Source organism: Anabas testudineus, chromosome 2, assembly GCF_900324465.2.
Source record: "Anabas testudineus chromosome 2, fAnaTes1.2, whole genome shotgun sequence".
NCBI classification, from domain to species: Eukaryota; Metazoa; Chordata; class Actinopteri; order Anabantiformes; family Anabantidae; genus Anabas; species Anabas testudineus.
The window spans coordinates 12,757,172-12,779,762 of record NC_046611.1 but is presented as its reverse complement, the minus strand read 5'-3'; the positions used below and the strand labels follow the sequence as shown (position 1 = coordinate 12,779,762).

General features: G+C 40.2%; 1 protein-coding gene across 5 annotated transcripts in view; it reads right to left on the bottom strand.

Annotated features, from left to right (window-relative positions):
* The window catches only part of LOC113163630 (diacylglycerol kinase zeta-like), a 79,332-nt gene that overhangs the window by 2,694 nt on the left and 54,047 nt on the right, over positions 1-22,591 (bottom strand). For 4 of the 5 annotated variants that reach the window (XM_026362396.1, XM_026362397.1, XM_026362393.1 and 1 more), the window contains 10 exons: positions 19,087-19,127; positions 18,673-18,815; positions 17,606-17,692; positions 13,559-13,645; positions 13,182-13,238; positions 10,306-10,370; positions 4,975-5,018; positions 4,497-4,617; positions 4,309-4,345; positions 3,900-3,999 (listed from right to left, as the gene is read on the bottom strand). In XM_026362396.1, coding sequence (XP_026218181.1) covers positions 3,900-3,999; positions 4,309-4,345; positions 4,497-4,617; positions 4,975-5,018; positions 10,306-10,370; positions 13,182-13,238; positions 13,559-13,645; positions 17,606-17,692; positions 18,673-18,815; positions 19,087-19,127 — 782 coding nt within the window. The remainder of the gene's footprint in view (positions 1-3,899; positions 4,000-4,308; positions 4,346-4,496; positions 4,618-4,974; positions 5,019-10,305; positions 10,371-13,181; positions 13,239-13,558; positions 13,646-17,605; positions 17,693-18,672; positions 18,816-19,086; positions 19,128-22,591) is intronic. The other variant, XM_026362395.1, reaches the window with a different exon arrangement.

Genomic DNA, 22,591 nt, shown 5'->3' with positions numbered 1-22,591 from the left:
ATGTGTTCAAGCTTCCAGTGCGGCTGTGTCTACAATGTGGATAAGAACTTGTGGCAGAGGACAGATTTGACCAGTACTGCTGTATGTGTATAAAGTTGTAGCCAAGTGCACGACCCACCACAGGAGGCCAACTCATCAGGCAAGACTCAGCAGTCCACCTACATCTAAAGAACCTGGGACACTCCTCTGAGGACACCAACATTACTGTTCTTTGCTGCGAGCTGTTTGTGTGCATCAGCCCACAAACGCTCTCAAAGGTGCTAATCACAGGCAACTGGACTTGGTTGAGGTTCTTGAAGATACCTCGCAGACAAAAGAGGAGTGAAGTAGACCACCTACATTAAACAGGACTGTGGCTTAGTTTACTTCATTACTCCCTGGAGAAAATAATTTGTTGCACGACTCTTTACATTACTTTTGCGTTACTCTGCAACACCAGCTAACTGCCAGTTAATATAACATTAAACCTTACACATGCCCACATACCAGCAGAAATCCTTATCCTTATAATGAGAACATATGCAAGATGTTTCTTTTATGCTCTTTAGTAGATAAAAGTGATTTATACAAGTCTATAAAGTGACAGTATAAATAAAAATTGCCTCAAATGATGGGACTTTCAGACACCATGATGACAGATGTAAAAAGAAAAACCCATTTTGACTGAATGTGTACCCCGCATTTCACCTAATTAAAGATGGAATCGGCTCCAACACCCTGGTGAGAGGTTTAGATGATGGATAGATGTTTAAATGGGCCAAATGATCTCAAAAATCACCCTGCATTGCTCGCTCACCAAACCATTTGCTTTATGCTGGTCCAGCTTGTTTGATGTGTTTAGGCATGTTTACACCTCATGAGGAGGAGTGTCTAAAAGCATTTATCAAACCGATTCTCCTCAGAGTCGGCTCAAAACTGCTCAGGCTGAAGAGCCTCTCTGTGGGCACGGCAGGATTTTGGATGAGAGGTGAAAGGTCTTCAAGAACCTCAAGGGAGTCCACTTGCCACTCAGTAGCGTCTTTAGGACAACCATGACTTGGATTACTGAGAATCTACGGTAGACTGGTGTACATATTTTCCACAGCTAAGCTACAGTAGATAAAAGAAGCCGTTCACCTCGATTGATCGTTAAGTCTGTTAGTTCTCTGACATTTAATATGCTCGTACTGTTCCTCTCGGCATTATTTAAACCTGGCTGCTGACCAAATGAGACAGAATGTGTCCACATGAGCAGGAAGTGGTCAAATCTCTTTCGTGTTGTGTCACCATCAACCCTTTAAATGGTCAGACCTCTGAAAGGGCTCTAGTCTAGCAACTGCACCAGCATACTGTTAATTCTGTCTAACACACAGACACAAGAGTTTAATAAAACAGGCATTTTGTTAAAGTTTCATTCCCACATGCCACAATGACTAGCCTTTCCTGTCTGCTAGAAAGACTGTGGCATTTCATTAGGCTCCAGTAACAATGACTAAAAAGTGAGTTTACAGGCCAGCTGATGTCTGCGTCCATGGATTTTCCTCCTCACATTTCTCTCTAATTGAAAAAAGCTGTCATTGTTAAAGTACAACCGTCTCCAGCTGACAAACACAAGATCACAGGAAACAACTAAATTTGCAATGAAATAAACAACATGTGTCCTTGAGAGGAGCAGCATGTTGCGAGTGGATGTTTATGGGGGAGAGGCCACTAAATCACTTCCAGAGTTTAGAGCAGTCTCTAATTAACTGAATTCAGAGAGTGTGTGTGTGTCTGTGTATGTGTGCATTTGTCTTTGGGCTTCTTCCAGATTTGGAAACATTCCCAGAGAGAGACACAGAGAGAGAGAGGAACAAGAAGAGGTGAGAAAAGCAGCTAAGCTAGCGAGCAACACATCTGTTTCTAAAGCCTCCAGTTTACATTAACCATTCAGACAGAGAGACGAGGCTGGTGAGTGCACAGAGATGTCAAGATGAAACACGGTACTTTACAGTGAAAGTCAAGATCATAGTCTCAAGTCATTTTTCTCTCTTTCCACTGCACTCTCTCGCTGCCTCTCTCTCTCTCTCTGCATCCTTCTCACTGTAACTAGGTCATTGCTGCGTCCAGACAGTTAGGAGCTTTTGAAATCAACATGGGAAACTGTGAAACAGAGAAAGAAGATGCATCACACACACACACACACGCATTACACATACATACGAGGAGACAGTCCTTTTAGTGAAACACTCCAGAAAAGCCAGTCTTTACTTAAAGAAGCCAAAGTGTTTTTTTACATGCTGTGATTTAGCCAGACAGCAGTAACCACAGCTGGAGGTGCAGCAGGATGTTCAGTGGCAACCCAGTCTCCTAAAAATGACAATTCTATCTAACTAAACCACAACTGAAAAGATGGTTTTGTAGGGAACGTTAATGCAACCAGCTTGTTTTTTGTTATTATAATGATGAAATGTTATTAACTTATGTAGATGGCAGAAATACTGGTGCATTTCAACAACTAAAAAACGTTTATGTTCTTTTAGAGAATGGTGAAATCCGTCTATTCTGGTTTCATTACAGATACACGTACAGTGAAATATTACGAGGTTCTTTTATTTTAACTTTAGATTATAGTATACAGTGAAAATCCCGCCTCAATATTAGAATATTTTCTAAAATATCATCAAAACATGTTAACTAGTGATGCACCGATCACTAAAAAAGACAATGTATTACGAGGGCAGGTGGAAAAAAGTGAAGGTAACCTCTGGGTGGTCTGACTTGGTTATTAGTGTTCTCACATGCAGCTCGTCTGGGTAATATCTAAATGTGTTCAGGCTTTCAAGATTTTTTTTCCAGGGACGTAGGTTATTTCTTTGATTTTGAATTCCTGTTAGCACTGAATAATCCAAGTTATGTATTTTAATAATAAATAACAGTTTAGAACATTTATCTATGTGTTAATCTGTTATATTGTGTTTCACACAGTCAGGACAGCAATGTTTAGGTCAAGGCTGATGCCTTCATAGTGGTCCACAAGTTGAGGGAAACTGTTTATTAATTCAACAACTGGGTCAGATCTGTATCAGGAACCAGCCGCAAGACCAAGTATCTGTATTCAACCTGGAAGAGTCCAATCGGTGCATCCCTATTTATAACGGAGGTCACACAACAGAAAATGGTAAAAAGAGCGGCAAAGTCCATGTGGGGAAGAGGGTGGGGGGATGGGTGGGACGAAAAAACGTAGAACTTTCAGCTGTTTATTTGCCACCAACAGTCAATGTGGCTTCTGTAAGTGATTATTTTATTCTAATAATATTTCCAAAATCCCAAACTGTTGTTTTTGCACATAAACCTACCTAAGAAGTAAGTAGTTAAGTACCTAAGTGCTAAACTAAGGAAAATGATGGTCAAGCACATATCAGCAGCATATTAAGCTGATGATACTGGGAGCTTGAGTAGGACCCTATTAACCCATATCTGTAAGTAACACACTGCTTACACTGTAGATATCCCTACAGATATCACAAATTACTAGTGAGTATTTCCTGAATTACTCCTAAATAACTAAAAAGTACTGTGATATGTTAATGTATTAATTAATGATTGAGAAAGTATCAGTGACATTATTACATTATTATTACATTATTTGTATTTTTGACTACTGGGATGATACCAGTATACCTACAGAAATAATTACACATGTGCTGAGCAAGTGGTTATTAGTGAAAAGTGTCCAGTGTGACACTACTAAGGGTTTACAGGCATATTGGTGGACACCTGAGGCTGTAGTGAGGAGTGATTTTTGCAGTGTAAATGAAAGCAAACTTCCATAAAGGCATGTCATTCCAAAGGGTTTGCTTTCTTTATAATACAGTATGTAGTCAGCACCTAAAGTAAATGGGGTTCTGTAAATGTTGATCTCTATAAATTGAACCTACCTGCAGGTCTGTTTTCATCAGTGAGGCTCCTGCTTCTACCAGATAATGACAGATGGTCCTGTGACACAGCGATGCAGCTCGATGAAGAACAGTCTCCCCTCTGGTCCAGGGTTGAGAAACAGCAAGAGGGAGAGAGCGAGCATGAGATAAGAGCATCTCACATCTTCTGGGAGTCCAGCACCATTGATGACTAGGCTCCCTACTGTTGTTGTTTGCTTTCCTATGTTTATTCCCTTTCAAATTTAACACACTAGAAGGCCCAGTACATACAGAAAGACAAGGCTGCAGTGGAATACTGTCAAAGTTGGTCCTACAGCCACAACACAAGGCTTTAGAGTTTTATTAAGTTTAGAGACAGGCCTACAGTATGTTCATAACATACAGGCCACAATCACATGATTGTACTCACTGTAGTTTTTCTGTAACATCAAGCAGGTCACTTGGAGCTGGAGGACAGACACATGAGAAGAGCTTAGTGTAAACCAACTTCAGATCAATGGCAGCCATTTGAGTTTGATCATTAATTTGCAGAATACTGTATAACCTAAGATGTGAGGTGCTTAGAGTAAATTGTTATTTATAACGTGTGCTTGTTACCATTGTCAAGAATGTAGCGGACCATCTCTTTGCTTCCTGCACTGACAGCATGGTGCAGCAAACTGCAGCCTGATTTGTCCAGCACTGTGAGGTCCGACCCCTTGAGGTGCAATTCCTGCAACTTTTAACAAAAGAGCGGTTAAATGGGATTTAAATAGTTTAAAAAATGCAATTTGTGGAAACATTTTGATTGAAATAACTTTTTTTTCTGTTAAACAACTGCCTAGTTACACATCAGCCACCACAGAGGAACTTTAGTATATAAAGTAATGTTTTTAATCATCTGGTCAATATAATTCCAATATTCTCCCTTATTTAGCTCACTTTTGTTCTCCACCACTTGTTGAGGGAGCCAGCTTGTCTTTGACTGTGACCAGGGAGTGTTTAGTTGCTCTGTCAGAGTCATCCTCCACAGTAGCCTAAAACCATATCTTTAACACTGATGATGAATGGGTCAATGAGATGAAGCGTTACTCACCTTTTTTATGTCCTGCCTCTTCACACACTCAATCAACTCGATCTCTAGCATGAGCGGGAAAGAGGGAGACAATCAGAGAGAAGTCAGAGTCAATACAAGCTCCTGTAATGACGTAAATGAACAAGTGAAGATACAGAAATCATATCACTGTCACGATCGTGCGGAGCAGCATGATGTGAACACATAGCAGCACAAATTCATAGCCAGAGGCAGATGGTGTGGGATTGTTTAACTGTCAGCTAGCACAATGACAATAATAATTTATTCACGTTTGCTGAGGCAGTTGATATGCTCATCAGTTCGTTGGTGTGCAGTGCAGTACATTTTAGGAATAAAACATGAACCAGTTTTAAGAAAGGAAAAGCTGGAGATGAGACTGTGACATATGGCGTCAATGAGCTCTGGTAATCCGATGTCTGCTGCATTGTGGGCAAAATAAGAACCAGTTAAGACTTAATGAAACTCGTTTTTTGAAACTGTGTGTGGTTTCTGTGTTTAATTGTACATAATATTGATAACATTAAAGGAAGTAGTGTACATAGGAAACTGGATTTGAGTTTACGTATGTGACAGAAGATAATGTCACATACGTAAAACAAAAAACAAACCTGACAACTTCAGGTAGTTCAATTGTGCCTCATAGGAGACCTGATTTGAAATTAGAGGCAAACTAATTTGCTAAAGAGCTATTTTTTAAGCAACCATGTACTAAACAGTGAGTTAACTTCAACTATGATAACCAGGTATTTCTACTCATGTACTGATGGTCTCTACTGACAAACACCTCAGGGTCAGCACATACATTTGTTAATGCACAGAAAATATATACACAAGAAAAACATTTAACTGTTATGTTACTGTTGTTTGTGTCATCAGCGTACATTTGATAGGTAACGCCAGAGGGACAGACTACAACAGCAGCAGGCTCAAAACTGACAGCTAGAGGAAACTGGAGGTGAGTATTGTTATTTCCTACAGTTTCATATGGTAACACAGAGCAACCAGTGTGGAAATAAGAGTATATACAGCACCAGCTAGGGAATTAGACAGTGGCGACGAAACATATATCCTCATCAAAACCATTTCACCGGTTAGTGGTTGAAGCACATGCTGTGTGTATGGCTGAAGCCAAGCTGCGATATGAGATGAATGTTTATTAGGTTGACCTCAATACTCGCTCTCACTCCTCCTCTCTCTAAATAGCTGAGTCCTAATCCAGTTATGTTAGGCTTAGTGTGAGAAAGAGAAAAAGCAAGAGAGGAGGGGAGAGAGAGAGAGACAGAGAGGGAGAGAGAGAGAGAGAGAGAGAGAGAAGGAGAAGACTTCAAAAAAACCTCTAAGAGCTTTTGTGCCTGCAAGACGAACCAAAAACAACACACACACACACACACACACACACACACACACACACACACACACACACACACACACACACACACACACACACACCACAAAACCCAACACACACTCTGAACGTAGGAATTAAATAATTTAGCCCAGGGATGGAATTAAGTAAACCAGAGAAAATGAGAGTCTGTCTTAAGACATGAGAGGAGAGGAGAGGAGAGGAGAGGAGATTTATGTAACCAAAGGGGCTGTGGATGGACCTGCCCCTCTCCTTCTGTCTCTGACAGACTCAGAAATCAGGCACATCTTTCCCTCTGTCCGTCTCTCTCTCACACTCACACACACACACACACACACACGTCACTTGCACCATTGAACTCCTCAGTTTGATGCACTCAACCTGTCTGACCCATATGGGAGCTGCCTGTGTCTGTGTGTTGATGAAAGAGACAGGACGAGTGTCAGCGTTAGAAAGAGAAGATGCACGCGTGTTAGGCAGAAAGAAAGAGAAATTTAATTTCAATGATTTTATGACTAAATCTGTTTCTTTTCAAAGCTAATTATGCAAATTAAGCAAAATATCATCCTAGCAGTCTGTGTCATAGTCAACAGGCATTCAGGTACAGTCACGGCAACAGAATTTCAGTTCACTGCATGGTTGTGTTCAGATCGACAATAGTGCTGCTTCATAAACACAAACCTCTTCATTCATTTCTGTGAGAGCAATGTGTTGGAGCAGCAATGATGCAACCAATGCCTTTAGCAAGAAAAAAAAAAACACACACACACACACACACTCATTATCTGTCATCCAAAAATAAAATGGAAATGGCAGCTTCAGAGTCTGTGTCTATACCACATATTCTTATTCCACAGCATCAGACAGTGTCCCACGGTGTTCACTACAGACACTTTGTACGTCCTTTAGCTTCTCAAAGAAACGCTAAAGGTAACGTTTGGCGTCAACATGTGAAGCCTCAGGAGGGGCACAATTTGACACAATGGAAATAATGGCGTACGCATGTCAAATCCATTGTCGATTCAATATGCTGAGGTGGCTGAAAAGCCGCAGACAGTGGTCTAACTGGTGTCAACATTGGGCACACACTGCAAAAACTAGGCTGACAGACTCTCACCGACAGCCTTACATTGGCCAATGGCCGACTGTTGGCTTGATATGTAATGTCCTTATGCGACATAATCTGATGCCCTGGGAATGAGAACCAGCTGGTCTCTCTCCATATACAGAAATACTCAAGTCTGAGTTACACTAATTAAGTTTACATTCATTTAAGGACCATAGTCTGCATATCCTTGTGCCACTGTGCATCCTGGTACATACTGGTGGAGTGCTATATTAGCTTCAGGCCAACTTGTTTTTCACTGAACAAGTGACAGTTTCAGTGGATTTTTTTTTTCTGCATCTCTCACACGATACAGTAATCGATGTGACAAGGACTGACTCCACAGTCAGTATGAAGAGAAGAAATGATTACAGCAAACAAATCCCTTTCGATGTACTGTATCTATGGCATGTGGGTATTGTTTTAAGATTGACTTAAAAAGAAACTGAGCCTCTGCTTTAATCCAGAACCTTCTCCTTTTCACTGTGCCAGGCATGGATGGTCCCCATGAATCCTGGTATTCCAAGAGAAATCTGAATTTACTTACAGATTAAAGACTCGTCTAAATTTATTTATTTTTTAAAAATAATTTTATTATTTTATCTTAAATACTTTTGATATATAGTTGAAAGCTATTTTATTACAGAAGGTGAGGCTTTTAAAGTGGGCTGTCTCGTAGCAGTCCCAGTGGATGTGTAGCTGTCTGTAAACCACTTCTAAGGTTGGAAAACAAGGCCAAACACTTGAGGCAAGCTTTTAGAGGCAGCTGCTCATCCTCTAAGACCAGCACTGGTCAACCTTCTTTGGACTTTTGCTTTGCTTATGTTCGTCACTTAGTAAATTTTGTATCTTTGATGAAATTGCTTTTCTGTCTCTCAGTGAACAAGGCTTTGTTGTTGTGTTTATTGATCATCTGATGCTGTGGTTGCTTTTCATCTTGATTTTATTCACCTTGAAAAAAAACATCAGATCTGACCTTTTAGTAGAAAACAGTTGACACGGTCAGTGCCAGTAATTAGCTTCGATTTGATTTCTGACCAAAATAGTGCAAAATCTTAAGTGTGTCTCCATTTAAATGTCCTAACTTTTAATGTCTCTGATTTCTTAAATCCCACTGTAGACGGTACAAAATCCACTAGAGGTCCACTAGTCCTCCCGTTCTAGAGGCTGGACTAACCTACACTCCAATTATGCAATAGTGCAATTAATTTGTGATACTGTATATTTGTTTGACAATGCCGAATGTACTAGTAATAAAGAATAAAAATTTAAATAAAAGCGACTACTAATACAGACACAGTGCACTGTGTTGAAGAAAGTGGTCAGCTATGAGTTATGTGTAGTTATGTCTGTGTAAGTTGTGTGTAAACCTCTCCACCTGCTGTTTTGTTTCATGTAGCTGCAGAATCACAATGAAAGTCATGTCCAGGCACTTTACAGTGTTTAATGTTTAAGACCTTACAAAATATAACTGTATACATAATTGTATACAGGTAAAGAAAACCCAACAACCCCACTTGAGCGGCACTAGACAAAAGTAAAGAGGAAAAACTCTCTTTGAAGAAACCTCCAGCAGAACCAGGCAGGTATGATGAAGGAAGCTCAACTAATGAAAACCCAACTTCTCCAGGATGTGCAGCTGTCACTCATCTACTGTCTGGCATGTCTTTTTACTTTATTTATATTTTTTTTCAGAACTCTGTTGTTGCTGCACATTTGCTAAAAGTGCTGTATTTTCTCTTGTTGACAAAAATCATCTAATTGGCAGCAGATTGAGATTGCTACTAAAACAGATGTGGTTCTGTAACAACTAAGACCCAATTTCTATCAAAATACCAACAACTTGCTCATTTGAATGAACCTCCCATCTGTTTGTGCTTCTCCTTCCAACTGTGTACCATGTGCTTCGTGCAGGCCATCAAGCAGCGAGCAACTCTCCTACCAACCTGACTGTTTGTGTTTCTTGCCCTGTCAGAATTCGTTTTTAGTCACAACCTAGATGTCAGGCATTAACTTTGTGAGTATAACTGGCAGAAATGACAAAAATAAATAAAAATTATAAATAATAAATAGGACCCGTGTTGTAATGAACCATAATTATGCTTCATAGGTGTGAGTTTATGCACAAAATGGTAAAATGAACGCCGTTCTCTGAGGCAGCTGACTCAGCTGCTGTCAGAAACAGAAGCGGCACTGTATTAGTTGCTGTAGTTGCAGGATGGGACTCATTTCCATAGTGACTTTAATCACTGACGGCAAGAACTGGGTTGTGTTCACGTCAAAATACAAAACACCAAGACTAGAATAAAACACAGTCGAACCGGCAAACTCACCCCCAAGACAGAAATGGAACCTAACCGTAAAGTGAAAACATGCAAGTTCCCAGAGAATAAAACCACAGTGAAGCTGACAGAACAGAAAGCTCGGGCTCCCACACACCTACCCAGCGTGCACAGTGAGCATGAGGAGACGAAGGTTGAGGAAAATATGTGTCAGAGAAGAAAACAGTCTGTCTGGAGACGCAGAAGCCGTCTTTCTTATCTACAGCCACACACACACACACACACCTGTCAGCTGGTACTGCCATCTCTACGAGGACCTAGTTCACTTTTAAACTGTCATATCTGTATAATGAAGATATTATAGCTGATCCTCACTACTTCAAAGGACTGTTTGTGGGTTAAGACCTGGATTCACGTTGGAATCAGTTTTATAGTTTGTGAGGGTTAGGTTACACGTTGGGGTACGGCATCTAGTTGTGATGATTAAAATTAAGGTTAAGCCAGAGTAATGAAAGACAGAAAGGTGTGTGTGTGTGTGTGTGTGTGTGTGTGTGTGTGTGTGTGTGTGTGTGTGTTACCTTTTTCTCTGTCCCTTTCTGCTTGACTCGTCTTCTGGTTACTCGTCTTCTGGTTGCTCTCCTGTCTGAACATGGAGACAAACAGACACAGTTTGCAAGCATGTTTAACAACTAAGCATATCAGTTCACTCCACATTTACACCCATGTCTATGCTTCTCAGTCTCAAACACACACACACACACACACACACACACACACACACAATTTCTTTATCTCCTGTGCAACCATATTGAGTTTTTCAACATTGGACCAAAACATATACTGTGAATTTATGGTTCTTCCTGTTTGCTGTAGAGCCCCACTGCAGTGGCTAACAGGTTTTGACTCAGTCCCACACATATAGCCATAATATAAAATAGCCTTTTCTTCAATAGACCTTTAAGACATGGTCAATATAACTTTAGTCGGACCCATTCCATTAATGTTTTGACAGACAACACATGGCCCAGCCCTACACACTTCAACACTGGCATCTCAGTATTAGTGGAAAGTTACTACCAAAATGTCTACGTAGAGGCCAAACTGGCAACTTTCTTTTGTCCACATTCCTCAGTCTGCTTGCTTTCAGATAGATGCTTTATATCCTTCAGTGAGTATACACCGGCTGCTTCTCTCTCCCATACGCCAATTCATAGTCTCACTAATCAAACAAGGATTTACCATCTTTGCCATGTTTTTGTAAGTCCAATATTATTGGATGTACTGTCAGGTTGATTTTAGAGTGTAATAAGCCCTGGCATATTTGAATAAACAGTGTTGTTATATATTATCCAAATCCATCCCGTGCTTTCGCCACATTCTTATTTTGTTCATAAATCTGGTTCTGAACTAGCAGCCCATTCTCATTCTCAGGAAATGAGGAATTGATGCTTTGTCAAGTCCCTTCCACATCTCATATCGAAGGTAAAGGGACCTTTTGGCATCAATATTTGATGCCCCAGGACTGTCAGTATTTGACGCCATAGGAATGACAACAGGTAGACATCTCTTAAAATAGCTCCAAATTGGCTGCTGTGTCGAAACTGTCTTCATGACAACAATCATAAATACTCGGTAGCAAGCTGTGAAAACCTCACGGTTTGGTTGACTTTAAACACAAAGACAACAGCGCTAGGGTTTCACACTAAATAATCAGGGGTAGGTTAAGTGAAAAGAGTACAAAGATTCCTTGTATTGTAATGTTAATTGTTAAAACACGTCTCACACTCATCCATCCTCATCCTCCTACATACCGACATCTGAGAGACTGATTTTTATTTGTGTGTTTACGTGATATTTGTCAGACTGATTTCAAAGAAAAAAAGGAGGAAAAGCCGGGAGGAAGGACTGACCAGATTCCAGCCGAAGGGTGTGAAGCTGAGATTGTGCTTGAAGGGTGTTTTCAAAACACTTCTGAAGACAAAAATGTTTATTACAGATCGTCCTATTGGCTGCATTTGAAGACAGCATGAAAAGCCTGACACCACAGAGAGTAGTGAGATGTAATGAATTGTACAAATGGGCATGTTAAATGATTTATTCATTTTGACAGTGTAGTGACAGTAAAATTATGCAGCTCGGTAATGACTGCTGGTTAAGCTAGTATTTATGAGCTCTGATTTGATTCGAATTTCACACTGCTTCCAAGGTATGACAACAGAAACAGAAGATATGTAAATGAGAATGACTTCATTCTGAATTTAGCTATTATAAAACACTGTACATGTGGTGACAAAATGTTAAGGGGAGTGACCTGCTCTCTCTCCTGGACACATAGACCTCCGACATCGACCAACACCCAATAACATCACAAGTTCTGGAGTTTAATGACTATAAAGTAACAGAAGATGGAAAAGTTATAGATGGTTTAGATGAAACCTGACAAATATCCTACATTTGACCATGATCGGTGTTTTTAAAAAAGTCGTTCTGAGATGTCGTGTTGGCCAAAAAGGGACGAAAGGACAGACAACCTGAAAACAGGCTGCCTCTGGCCATAGCTGTGTGTTTTCATGTTTTCCTATGTCCTATGAAACAATATTTCAGTGTTGAATTAACATGAAATATACTGCACCACTGTGCAGACATACAGAGACAGAGCCGAAAGAGCCGTGCACGGCCACACAACTGCACGTGCACGCACACAAACACATGTTCCTATTTGTCTGTACAATAGTATTTAATGAGAAGAGTACTGTTTCGCTTTAACGAGTACTGCTGTTTTAATGAGCAAAGAGTGACAAAGTTTCGACTCGACTGACAATACCAGAAGAACTTGGCATGGGGCTTGTTAATGAATGAAAACTTTAAGTAGAACACACACTCAGACAAAAAACACACATCATCATCAGACTGCCAACAGCAGCTAACACCAGACCGTGTCACAGCTCTCGAAGCAGCTTTCCCACACCTTCGCCTCTCACATGTCGGTTGGTGTTAGTGTATGTGGTAGCCTGAGCCATGTTACAGGTTACAAGAGTCAGGGACAAAACTGTCAGGGTACTGGCCCATACTTGTAGTACTCTGTGGCACTGGCACAGTACATACAATAGAAACTGTATGTATGTGTATATGTCTAAGTACATGAATGGACTGCATTGTATCCAAAGATATTTCTCGCCCATTTTAAAGCAGGAAATTGAATAATGTTTATTCCTCGTGATACAGTCCAACATTTGTTTCTGATGTCATCCAGTCTAGGCCCTAATCAAGGATATTCCCATCAGTGTATTTCACCGTTTGGATGATGTTTTAATGTCGGTATGCAATGTACTTTTTACCACATGAAGTGCTGCATGCTCTTCCCAAGACCAATAGTGACATAATGAGCATACAGGTAATGTTTAAACACTCACTGACTACTTCTTACTATACCACTGTAAATAACAGTACTGACCTCACTCTGGGTTTGAAATCAGCACCAGTGGTGTTGGAACGGTGGATACAACCTGTCCTGCAAAACACAAACAAGGGGGACTTGGCTGAACAAGTATTTAGCAATCAAGATAGTTCTTAACATGTACTGGATCGAACTCAGACACATACAATAACGATAGCTCTGTCACACCAGTTTAATCTTCTACTTGAGGTTCTGTTAGCTGCCCTTTGTATGTAATTATGAACATTTTGTTCTGTCATTTCAGAGCAAATCACAGTTTATTAGTTTAGTTTTATGGCTTAAAACTTTAATTTCGCTAATAAAAACAAAAACAGTACAGTCTGACCACAGAAGCCCCTGCAGTGCAGAGCGTGTGTGTCTAAGAGTTTACTAACCTGATGAGTTTGCTGGGCACAGATGTATCGTGTGTTAAAGCTTCGGCTGCAGAGCTATCGCTGCTGACTCGCTGCCTCTGGGAAGAACTAAGGCAGAACACAGAGGAAAGGAAGTCACTCTGGCTCGGCCAGAAACAGCTTACGGTTAGTACTGAATGTTTCCTGCACTGAATACCAGTGGGTGCTGAGGTTTTGAACTAGCAGAGAGCTCCATGAATTTTGTACAGAACAATATGCTGCTGATTCTTCTCATACATCATATTTTTAAATCAAGAGTTTGAGAACTGAGACACTTTGCAGGAACATACTGGATTTGTGTTTTTTAACTATAACTTTTGTGTAAAGTTTTTGCATTAAATTATCTGGTAAGTTTGGATCCTTACAAGAGAGAAGTGTTAAAGAGTTGGTAACTGAGATAACGAGAGAAACACAGATGCTGGTAGAGAAAATGAGAAAGAAGAGGAAAGCATTCTGAATGCTGTTAAAATAGGGCCGAGAGCAAAGCAGAAGAAACAGAAGGTACAGTATGTGAAATTCTCTCTGAACTTTCAACTCATGAACAAACTATCAGCCAGGATGTTGCTAAAAAGTAATAAGTCTTGTATAAAGTTCTAAAACTGCAACCACTAGAAAGAAAATGGGATACAGAGGACATTGGGTTTAACAGAGCACAGAAGTACGGAGAGACTCTGAGCAACAGATCCAACAGGTGTTCAAGAGATCCTCTGAGGGGGACAAACAGCTTGCCCTGCTGCTGAATGAGTTTTAAAGATATCCTCAGCTTTCCGTAACCTATGTTCATGTTTCCCTGTCAGGTAACCTCTGGTGGAAAGCTGAATAATGGCTGTCCTCTCTCAGAAGGCGCAATCAAATACAGAGGACCTGAAAAACATGCAGTGATAAAGCACTATCTTTAAAAGTCCCTGTATGCTCATCTAAAATCAGTGTCAGTGAGTTATGTGCAGCGGTGAAACAGCATTTCCTGCAACTGTGAAACGTCCCGCAATTAGTGAAAATGCGAGATTTCTTTCCTGAAATAACCCTCACTAATGTCAGAAATCCCCTGACCTGTGGAGAGCCTAACTGTGTCTGCTCGGATTTTCACCTGATGCTCAAGTGTAAACTGACAGCGTGTGAACTTATCCGCTCAAAAATCATTTTAACAAACAAAATGCTGTGAGTGTGTGTGTGTGTGTGTATGTATGTAGGTGTCTTTCAGTGTGTTTGTCAGAGAGACGGAGGTATAGAGAGAAGCAAAAGAGAGAGGGGTAATTATAGTGGGAGGAATAATGTTCAACTCTCACCCTGCGTGGGCAAACTGCTACACTGTTTGTTTGAGAGTCTGTGTGTGTGTGTGTGTGTGTGTGTGTGTGTGTGTGTGTGTGTGTGTGTGTGTGTGTGTGTGTGTGTGTGTGTGTGTGTGTGTGTGTGTGTGTGTGTGTGTGTGTAACTACAGCAGATCCGTGTGACTCTTGAGTTCTCTGACATGCATTCCATTTCTCTCTCCTGCCGCTGCTTTTCTATCTTTCTCCTAAACCCATCTCTCCCTCGCTCTGCCCCTGCCTCTCGGTCTCATCTCTCCTCCTCATCCTCCCACTCAGTGCACTCAGCATTGCAAATCAGCCCGCCAACACACATGCACGCACGCACATACGTGCACAGAAACACACACGCACATAGCCAAAGGGAAGTGTTGTTAGGATCAGCAGGTTGTGTTGTTCTGCCTATACTTTCATTGTACCTGTTACTTTATTTATTCTCTCTTTCTATTCTTTATGCTAATTTTGATATGTTCACATTTTGTTCTTGACTTCTGCACAGCAGCTCAAATATCTCACAAAATACAGAGAGAAAAATGACGATGATTAAGTTTTTATTGTAGCGTGCTGTCATCGCCGGCATTATTGTTACCACGGCTCACAGTCCAAGTGTTTCTGTCTATGAGACGTCACATAACTAAACTGAGGTGACACAAAAAGTAAAACACCAGAGCAGCGTGCCCACTCATGTTTATACTAATAACTACTATTCACACCTAAAGTGGTATTGAAGAGTACTGATGCTGATGAGTAAATGCATTAGGTGATCAGGGATAGAGACAAGGTCACATTAACACGTTTGGAGCAGCTAATGGAACGACACAACACGTTTTTGTTAAATGAACCTGATCATATTATTATCTTATCCCTCGTCATCACAGTTTTATATCAATATCTTTGTAATGTACAGCTTTTCATAATCACGATGGTGTTTGAAAGTCATGTGAGGAATCTAGAATTGCAATTTCTTGTTCTCCCAGTTGCATCTGTTCTGTTTCCTTCTCTTTTGTCTCCTACTACTCTCGCACATGCAGAGATCCTTAGCTGGGAGAGGAACATTCACCTCCTCAACACTGTTCAAATGCCTAAAGTCAAATGTCTATGTTTAGCTGATGACAGCTGACAAGAACCTTTTGGTCATGTGAGTGATCTAATGCTGTGTTTTAACGCCGCAAAACCTCTCCGGGAATCGTCCAAATGTTAAATTAAGAGTTAAAACAAGAGTGTGAACACATTTTAAAATGTCAGGCATCTTTCAGGCATAAATGATCTTTTATAAGGGAGGGTGGGGGGGAGGGGTATTTCATACATATATATTGTACATATTCTAGCAGAGATTAAATAAAAGAGGGATTTTATACTTGAATTTGGAAGTTGTTTGGGGGTTTTGTCGGTATGTCCACAGTGCCAGGTTCTGGCTCAGTGTTTTTTTCCAAGTTCGCCTGGGGCTTACTCAGGATCAGCTAGGTTATCTGGTTAAATCTATGGGATACTTTCCAAGAGCAACACAACTTACTTTAGAAAGTAAGAAACTACTGTCTTCAAATGTTACTTTTTTTTTTGTTTTGATGATGTACAATTCTTTTCTCTGAAAAAAAAAAAAAAAAGACTTCTTTCCTCTCGTCTCTCTGAATCTCTGTTTCTGTCTGTACTGTCTTCTGCGCCTGGTGTTTAAAGAGCATCAACAGACAGCTGCTCTAACAGGTTCCTGTAGGTGAGAATTTAATCTGTGTGAGAGTGTGTGTGTGTAAATATGGTTAAAAGGATTGCATATGGAGTCACGGCAAGCAGAAATAATGTGTTATCCAGAGACACAAACACCGAGAACACACACACAGCTCATGTTATACAATAGTAACACTTGACTGTTTATATGTAGGAAAAGAAACCGTGGAAAATATTAATCTACAGCATTTACACGCACACACGCTTACATTTTAGAACCATGCAGCTCCACCTTCTGCATGTTTTGTCTTCTAACAGGCTCTTTAGCTTTGATAATTCAAACTGTGCAGCAATGCAGTGAAATTTGCATATACTTGCTCGGCCAATCAGAGTGAGCTGAGCCCCTCCCACAGTACCAGCCACATCTGTGGATGTTTTAATGTGACTTGACATCCACTTCCATGACTGAAACTTTTAAATCTTGTGTGATCAGAAGAATTTAGTGAAATATCTCAACTTTCTTTTACTGAAGTGTTTAAAGGGTGATTCACTCATTCAGTAGACTTGTTTTCACATATGGACTCGGAATCGGGTCTCTTTTCACATATTTAACACACAAAAGGAGATTATCTGTGTCAGACACTTTCTCATTTAGTAAAATGGTCTGCTTGGTCTGGGTGAGGGGGGGGTTCCTGGGCAGGAGATACGAGGTGACACAAAAACTACATAGTGGAAATCCCAGTGTTTGCTTACAGCACATCAAAGCAGCGCTAGTTGCATGGCTAGAACCTGTTATGTACTTAACACTGGTTTCCTGAAGGAGTAAAACATGACACAACACCAGAAAGCATGGTAAATATTTGCCGTACATTCTGGTGTTGTGCTGAGTGGATCGACAGAAAAGGACAATTACCTGCTGTATTCACTCAATAGGACTATATTTAGACTAGTAAGCTGGTGGGCTAACAGACGTTTAACGTGTGGGACCGCTGACTCTGACATTTGTGTTATTGCATACAGCTGCTCTAAATAATGCATGTCTGTGTTTATTGAGTGTTTTTACCTGGGGCCAGAGGAGGAAGGTGAAGGAGAAGAAGCAACGGCAGAGTTGACAAAGAGTTCGCTGGGGGACTGATTAGAGGTGCTTTCCCTAAGGATCATTAAAGAGGACATATGATGAAACATGGCAAAAAGCAGAGAGATCCTTCACTGTGTCATAGTTGTGAACAAAAACTGAGCAGTGATCTGACAGTAAAGGCTGTTAATCTCTAATCTCGGATGGTAATGCAACAGGTAATCTATGTGGTCCAACAACAATACAGATCCTGTCCACACTGAGGCAACGACTACTAATGAAAATACCACTTAGGGAACAAAAGCAGAAGAAACGGGGGAGCAGTAAAAACACACATCCTCTCATTAAAATAGAAGTTAAATGTTAATGGTTGACTGTGTTAAGTACATAAAAACAGAAGAGTTAGAGGATTCCTCTCAGCAACCTGCAGTCCCACTGAGGCCACCCTCTTGTTCTCTGGGGAGAATGCCATCACAGCAGCACTCCAGGTTCACGAGTATTTTCACACCTGCCTGGTGCCTCTGTGGGCAACTCCAGATAACAATAGATTCACAGTGGACCCGAACCTAACACGTAGTCCTGACGGTGGTGAGCCCACATGGTGGCCGCTGCATGTGATCTTGGGCTGTGTCTGACATGGGCAACAGGTCAGTGCCGAGCCACCAGACACTCTTGAGCATGCCCCCCTCCTACGTCTAGGTCTCCTGATCCCCTATAACATTTTTCTAGTGCACTGTACAGCAGCCCTTTATTTGTAAGTGCCATTTACTGTATTTTTAGTTCATTAATCTTTTTCCTTAGGCAGGTATGTGTCAAATATGTATGCGGACTGTGAAAGAAGCGATATCAGAGTATTATATCCTACATTACATATCACTGTACACAACAGATGAACTGATTCCAGGGTTTCTTTGTAAGGTCATAGCTGCTTTAGGTGCCATTTTAACCACAGATCAGGAAATCGTCAGTGTATTGTGCTGTACTAACTTTTTAAAACGCTTAACGTTCAACCAGTGCTGACACTGGCAGAATAAGTGTGATGGTGTTTGACCTACCTGCTCTGATCCAGGCTGGAGGCGGGGTTAACCAAGTCAGGCATGACTGAGGGGGAGGTGCCTACTGATGTCATAACAACCAGTTCAGGGTCTAGGATGAAGATCTCTTCCTGGGAGATTTCTGATACGTAGTTGAGATGTTCCTGATAGAACATGAAAAATTAGAAAGTTTCAAACAGAGGTTCATTTAAATTAATACTCTGCATGTTATAGAACCATAATGTGCCATTTTCAGGACCAATGACTCAACATAATAACGTGTACTGATAAGATGACCTACTGCCTCATCGGTATAGCACTTGCAAATGCGACTGAAATTATAGTTGTGGTGTTTATGATCATATTTCACACACAATATCACAGATAATGCCCCTTACTGTACCTATTAAATAGTGGAAAGTGAAGTGAACATACCTGTGCTCTATCTATCCTGTAGAAACGATCTGCTGTTGTAGCTGAGGAGACAAACAGAAAGACAGTGTTAACCCATTAAATATTATATACAGTGGTAAAATAACCTTTACCTGATATAAAACCTTGTTTTTAAGTCCAGGTGATTTAAAGAAGACTGTTTCCTGCAGTCTCACAAAAATCATTAAACTAAAATAATTTCTTAATGCTGCAGCAATATTGGTTAAACTTTTTACATGATCATGTGTGAAAACATATCACAGACATACCCAAAGAATGCATTTCAGAAAGACAGTAAGCGGGTAGGTAGCATACTTGTTATGCAAGCATGTTTTCTCTGTGCAACAATTGTGCCACACAGCTAAGATAGCATTCTAAAAATAGACATTTTCCCTGTGTGATTACTCAATCTACAATCAGGTACGTTACAAGGACCCAGCTACTAGATCAAGGCTGGCAGTGGCAGAGTAGTATCAACGGTCTCACTTGTGCAGGAAGTGGCTTGTTTTATCTCAGCTGCTACTGTGGGTTTGGAATACGAGGCTACAAGCTGTATGTTTATTGATGTTACTTTAAAGCTAGTTACAGCGCTAATAATGAATGAAATTTCCCTTTAAATCCTCCTCAAACACTACTCCCTTCTCTCGCTCTTTCATCTAGTCTTTTTTTGACTCCAGTTCTCTGCTAAATTCCACCAGGACGCTATCTAAGCAGAGGTAGGTATGTGTGTGTGTGTGTGTGTGTGTGTGTGTGTGTGTGTGCATGTTTAACATTGTGTAAGACTCTACTCGTTTACTTTTGATATTTTTGGTTTTGATTCTGTATGAGATAAATATTTATGACATCCTGCAACAAATATGATCTAATAGAACTCTGCTTTGTTTTTGTGGGAGAGTTCGAAGCCTGTTTGCATTTCTGCATTACTTTGTGTTACTTTAGCCTTCTTTAAACGAAAATGAGACTCTTTTATGATCCGAGTTTTACCTTTGCACTCCTGGCCATTATTGCTATTGGTTATGATAACGCTACTTAGTCCTGAGGGTGGTCCACTGTTTTCCAAAAGACTACATTTGGCAGACGCCTAAATGATGTGACAGGTTTTAAACAAAGCCCTAGTCAAGCATTAAATTAAAAAACAAAAAACAAAACAAAACAAAAAACCCACAATGAATGCTGTGAGTGTAGCTTAGAATATGTTTAACAATGTGTGTGTGGGTGTATGTTTATCAGTATCAGGAGAGTTTCACTGCAGTACGTGCTGATAGAAAGAACAATGGCGGTGTGTGTGCAAATCTGGTGGTAACAAGATTGAAAAGGTGGGCTTTTAAAAAATAATGAGCTGTGTAGGTTCCCCCTCTACAAGCTGTCAAATACTGATATTATGAACATCATTGCAGTTTATCTGTACACTTGATCACTGAGTTCCATCAGCCTCCAGACAAACTCATACTTACTAACAGATACTGACAGAAATCGATCGAAAATTGTTTCTGTATTGATAGGTAAACCCTCCACATGTCTTTGTAATGGGTTCACCTCCATGTCACACTCCCCTCTGATGAAACCTCTTAAAACAATGAACTGTCATCAAGTTGGGAAATAACAGTATTTTTAGGTTATTGCTTGCATTAAAATGATTCAAGGTTGTGTTAAAACAATAATAATGTGCTCATACTGAACCAGTACTATAATCATTCCTCCTGATACTGGCCATTAAGAAAAACATAGCTTCCAGTTCTTCAAATGAAAGAGAAGGGAACAAAAATTCTAAAGTTTATTTGTCTAACTCAGCAGTGTGTGTTAGTAAAATCATGTGGGTATCTTCTAAAGTTTCTTTTTGTTACTGTTGCTCCAACTCAGCTAAGCAAAGAAACTGAGGAACAACAAAGAGGAAATGTCCTACTAAATCACTTTTCAGAACATCCACTTAATTTGATCACCTCGTGCTGCTGAAGTCTAATTTTATCTTGAAATATATTTTTGCACATGACTGTGGAGTTTGTTCTCCACCACCTCCATGGGAAGCTCAAGAAGAAGGGGTTTCTTAAAGGTCAATACAAACATGAGGAATGATTAACGTCACCATTATGAACTTATTGCTTCTGTAATTCAAACTACACCACCATCTTTCCCTAACCCTAACCACACACTTTTGTGCAGAAACCAAATGACATGGCAGTGCATAATGAGGCAGCTAGCCTGCGGAGCAAGCACCTACTGGGCCTAATCTATAGGGATGATCACAACTGGTACCATTACAACTAATACCACTATTAGTCCAACCTGTCTTCCCTGTAAGAAAACACTTCTACGCTGTGAGAAATTCTCAGAAAATGTCTTAGAAACAACGTTTCTCTCTACTGTTCAAGTATCACCAGTTTAGAGAGAAGTTAATTTACCTGTATAATAATTTTGGAGACAGATGCACCTAATAAACCTGCATTAGGAGGGGAAGCCACTAATGCTTACTGGGACTAGTATACGGCACAATGTAGGGATAGAAACTGATAATACTGTATATTCTACTGATTATTTCTGTGACATTTTAACAAATACATGATAGATTTAGTAAGCTGTAGTAATGCAGTCTCTTGGGAAAAGGTGATGCCTGAAAACATCTACAGAGTCATTTCAAATTAAATTGTTGTGGTGAAGTTACACTGTTAAACTGCTGATTGCCATTTCAAAATGCTATAATGGAGTCAGCAGGGAGTGTGGGTTCAATCCTGTTACATAAATAGTTGTAGGTTGGGCTAATACATGCTGAGTGAATCTTTCCTTGATTTAAAAAACTGTTCTGACATTACTGGAGTAAGGTATACGTTAAAAAAAAGCTCCCCATTGCTGCTCTACAGATGAATTGAGTATAAGATACAGAGTTTTGCAGTTATCTTTATCACACAATAAATATAATATGCTAAATCTCTGAAGCGTGTTATGTGTTGAATAACAAACCTTTCAATTGACAAAAGGACAAAACAAGTATGTTGCAAATGTATGCAAGTGCCAGTGAGTAAATACCTAAAAGGATCTCTCTTTACATGTTGAATTTACCATTTGTAACTAGATTATGAGCGTTAAGATTTAAAGTTACACTCAAATATAAGAAGTATACTTGTGTGTACTTTCTCCCTGTTACACTTAAAACAGCAGTGTCCAAAAATGAAAAAAATGCAATGTATGATAGGAGAAGACTGTAATAAAACACCAGTGTACATCACGGTTGTGCATTGTCAAGTGTACTGGTGAAAACCGATGCACTTGGGCAGTTTTGGCACCCTTCAGGACGGTGTTCACATGTGAAGCAAGAATTACTGTACATGACTGTGCTGGTCCCCGTTCCAATGTAAAGAGACAATCCTTATTATTTAGAACATGAACACTTTCTCTTTTTGGTTTTGTTCTGTAAGCTAGTTTGGACTTTTAAACTCTGGGATCTCTTTGTCACTTCACATACATTGGGGCTCAGCCAGAGATACTAGATCCAACCCAGATGTGAAGCACTGCA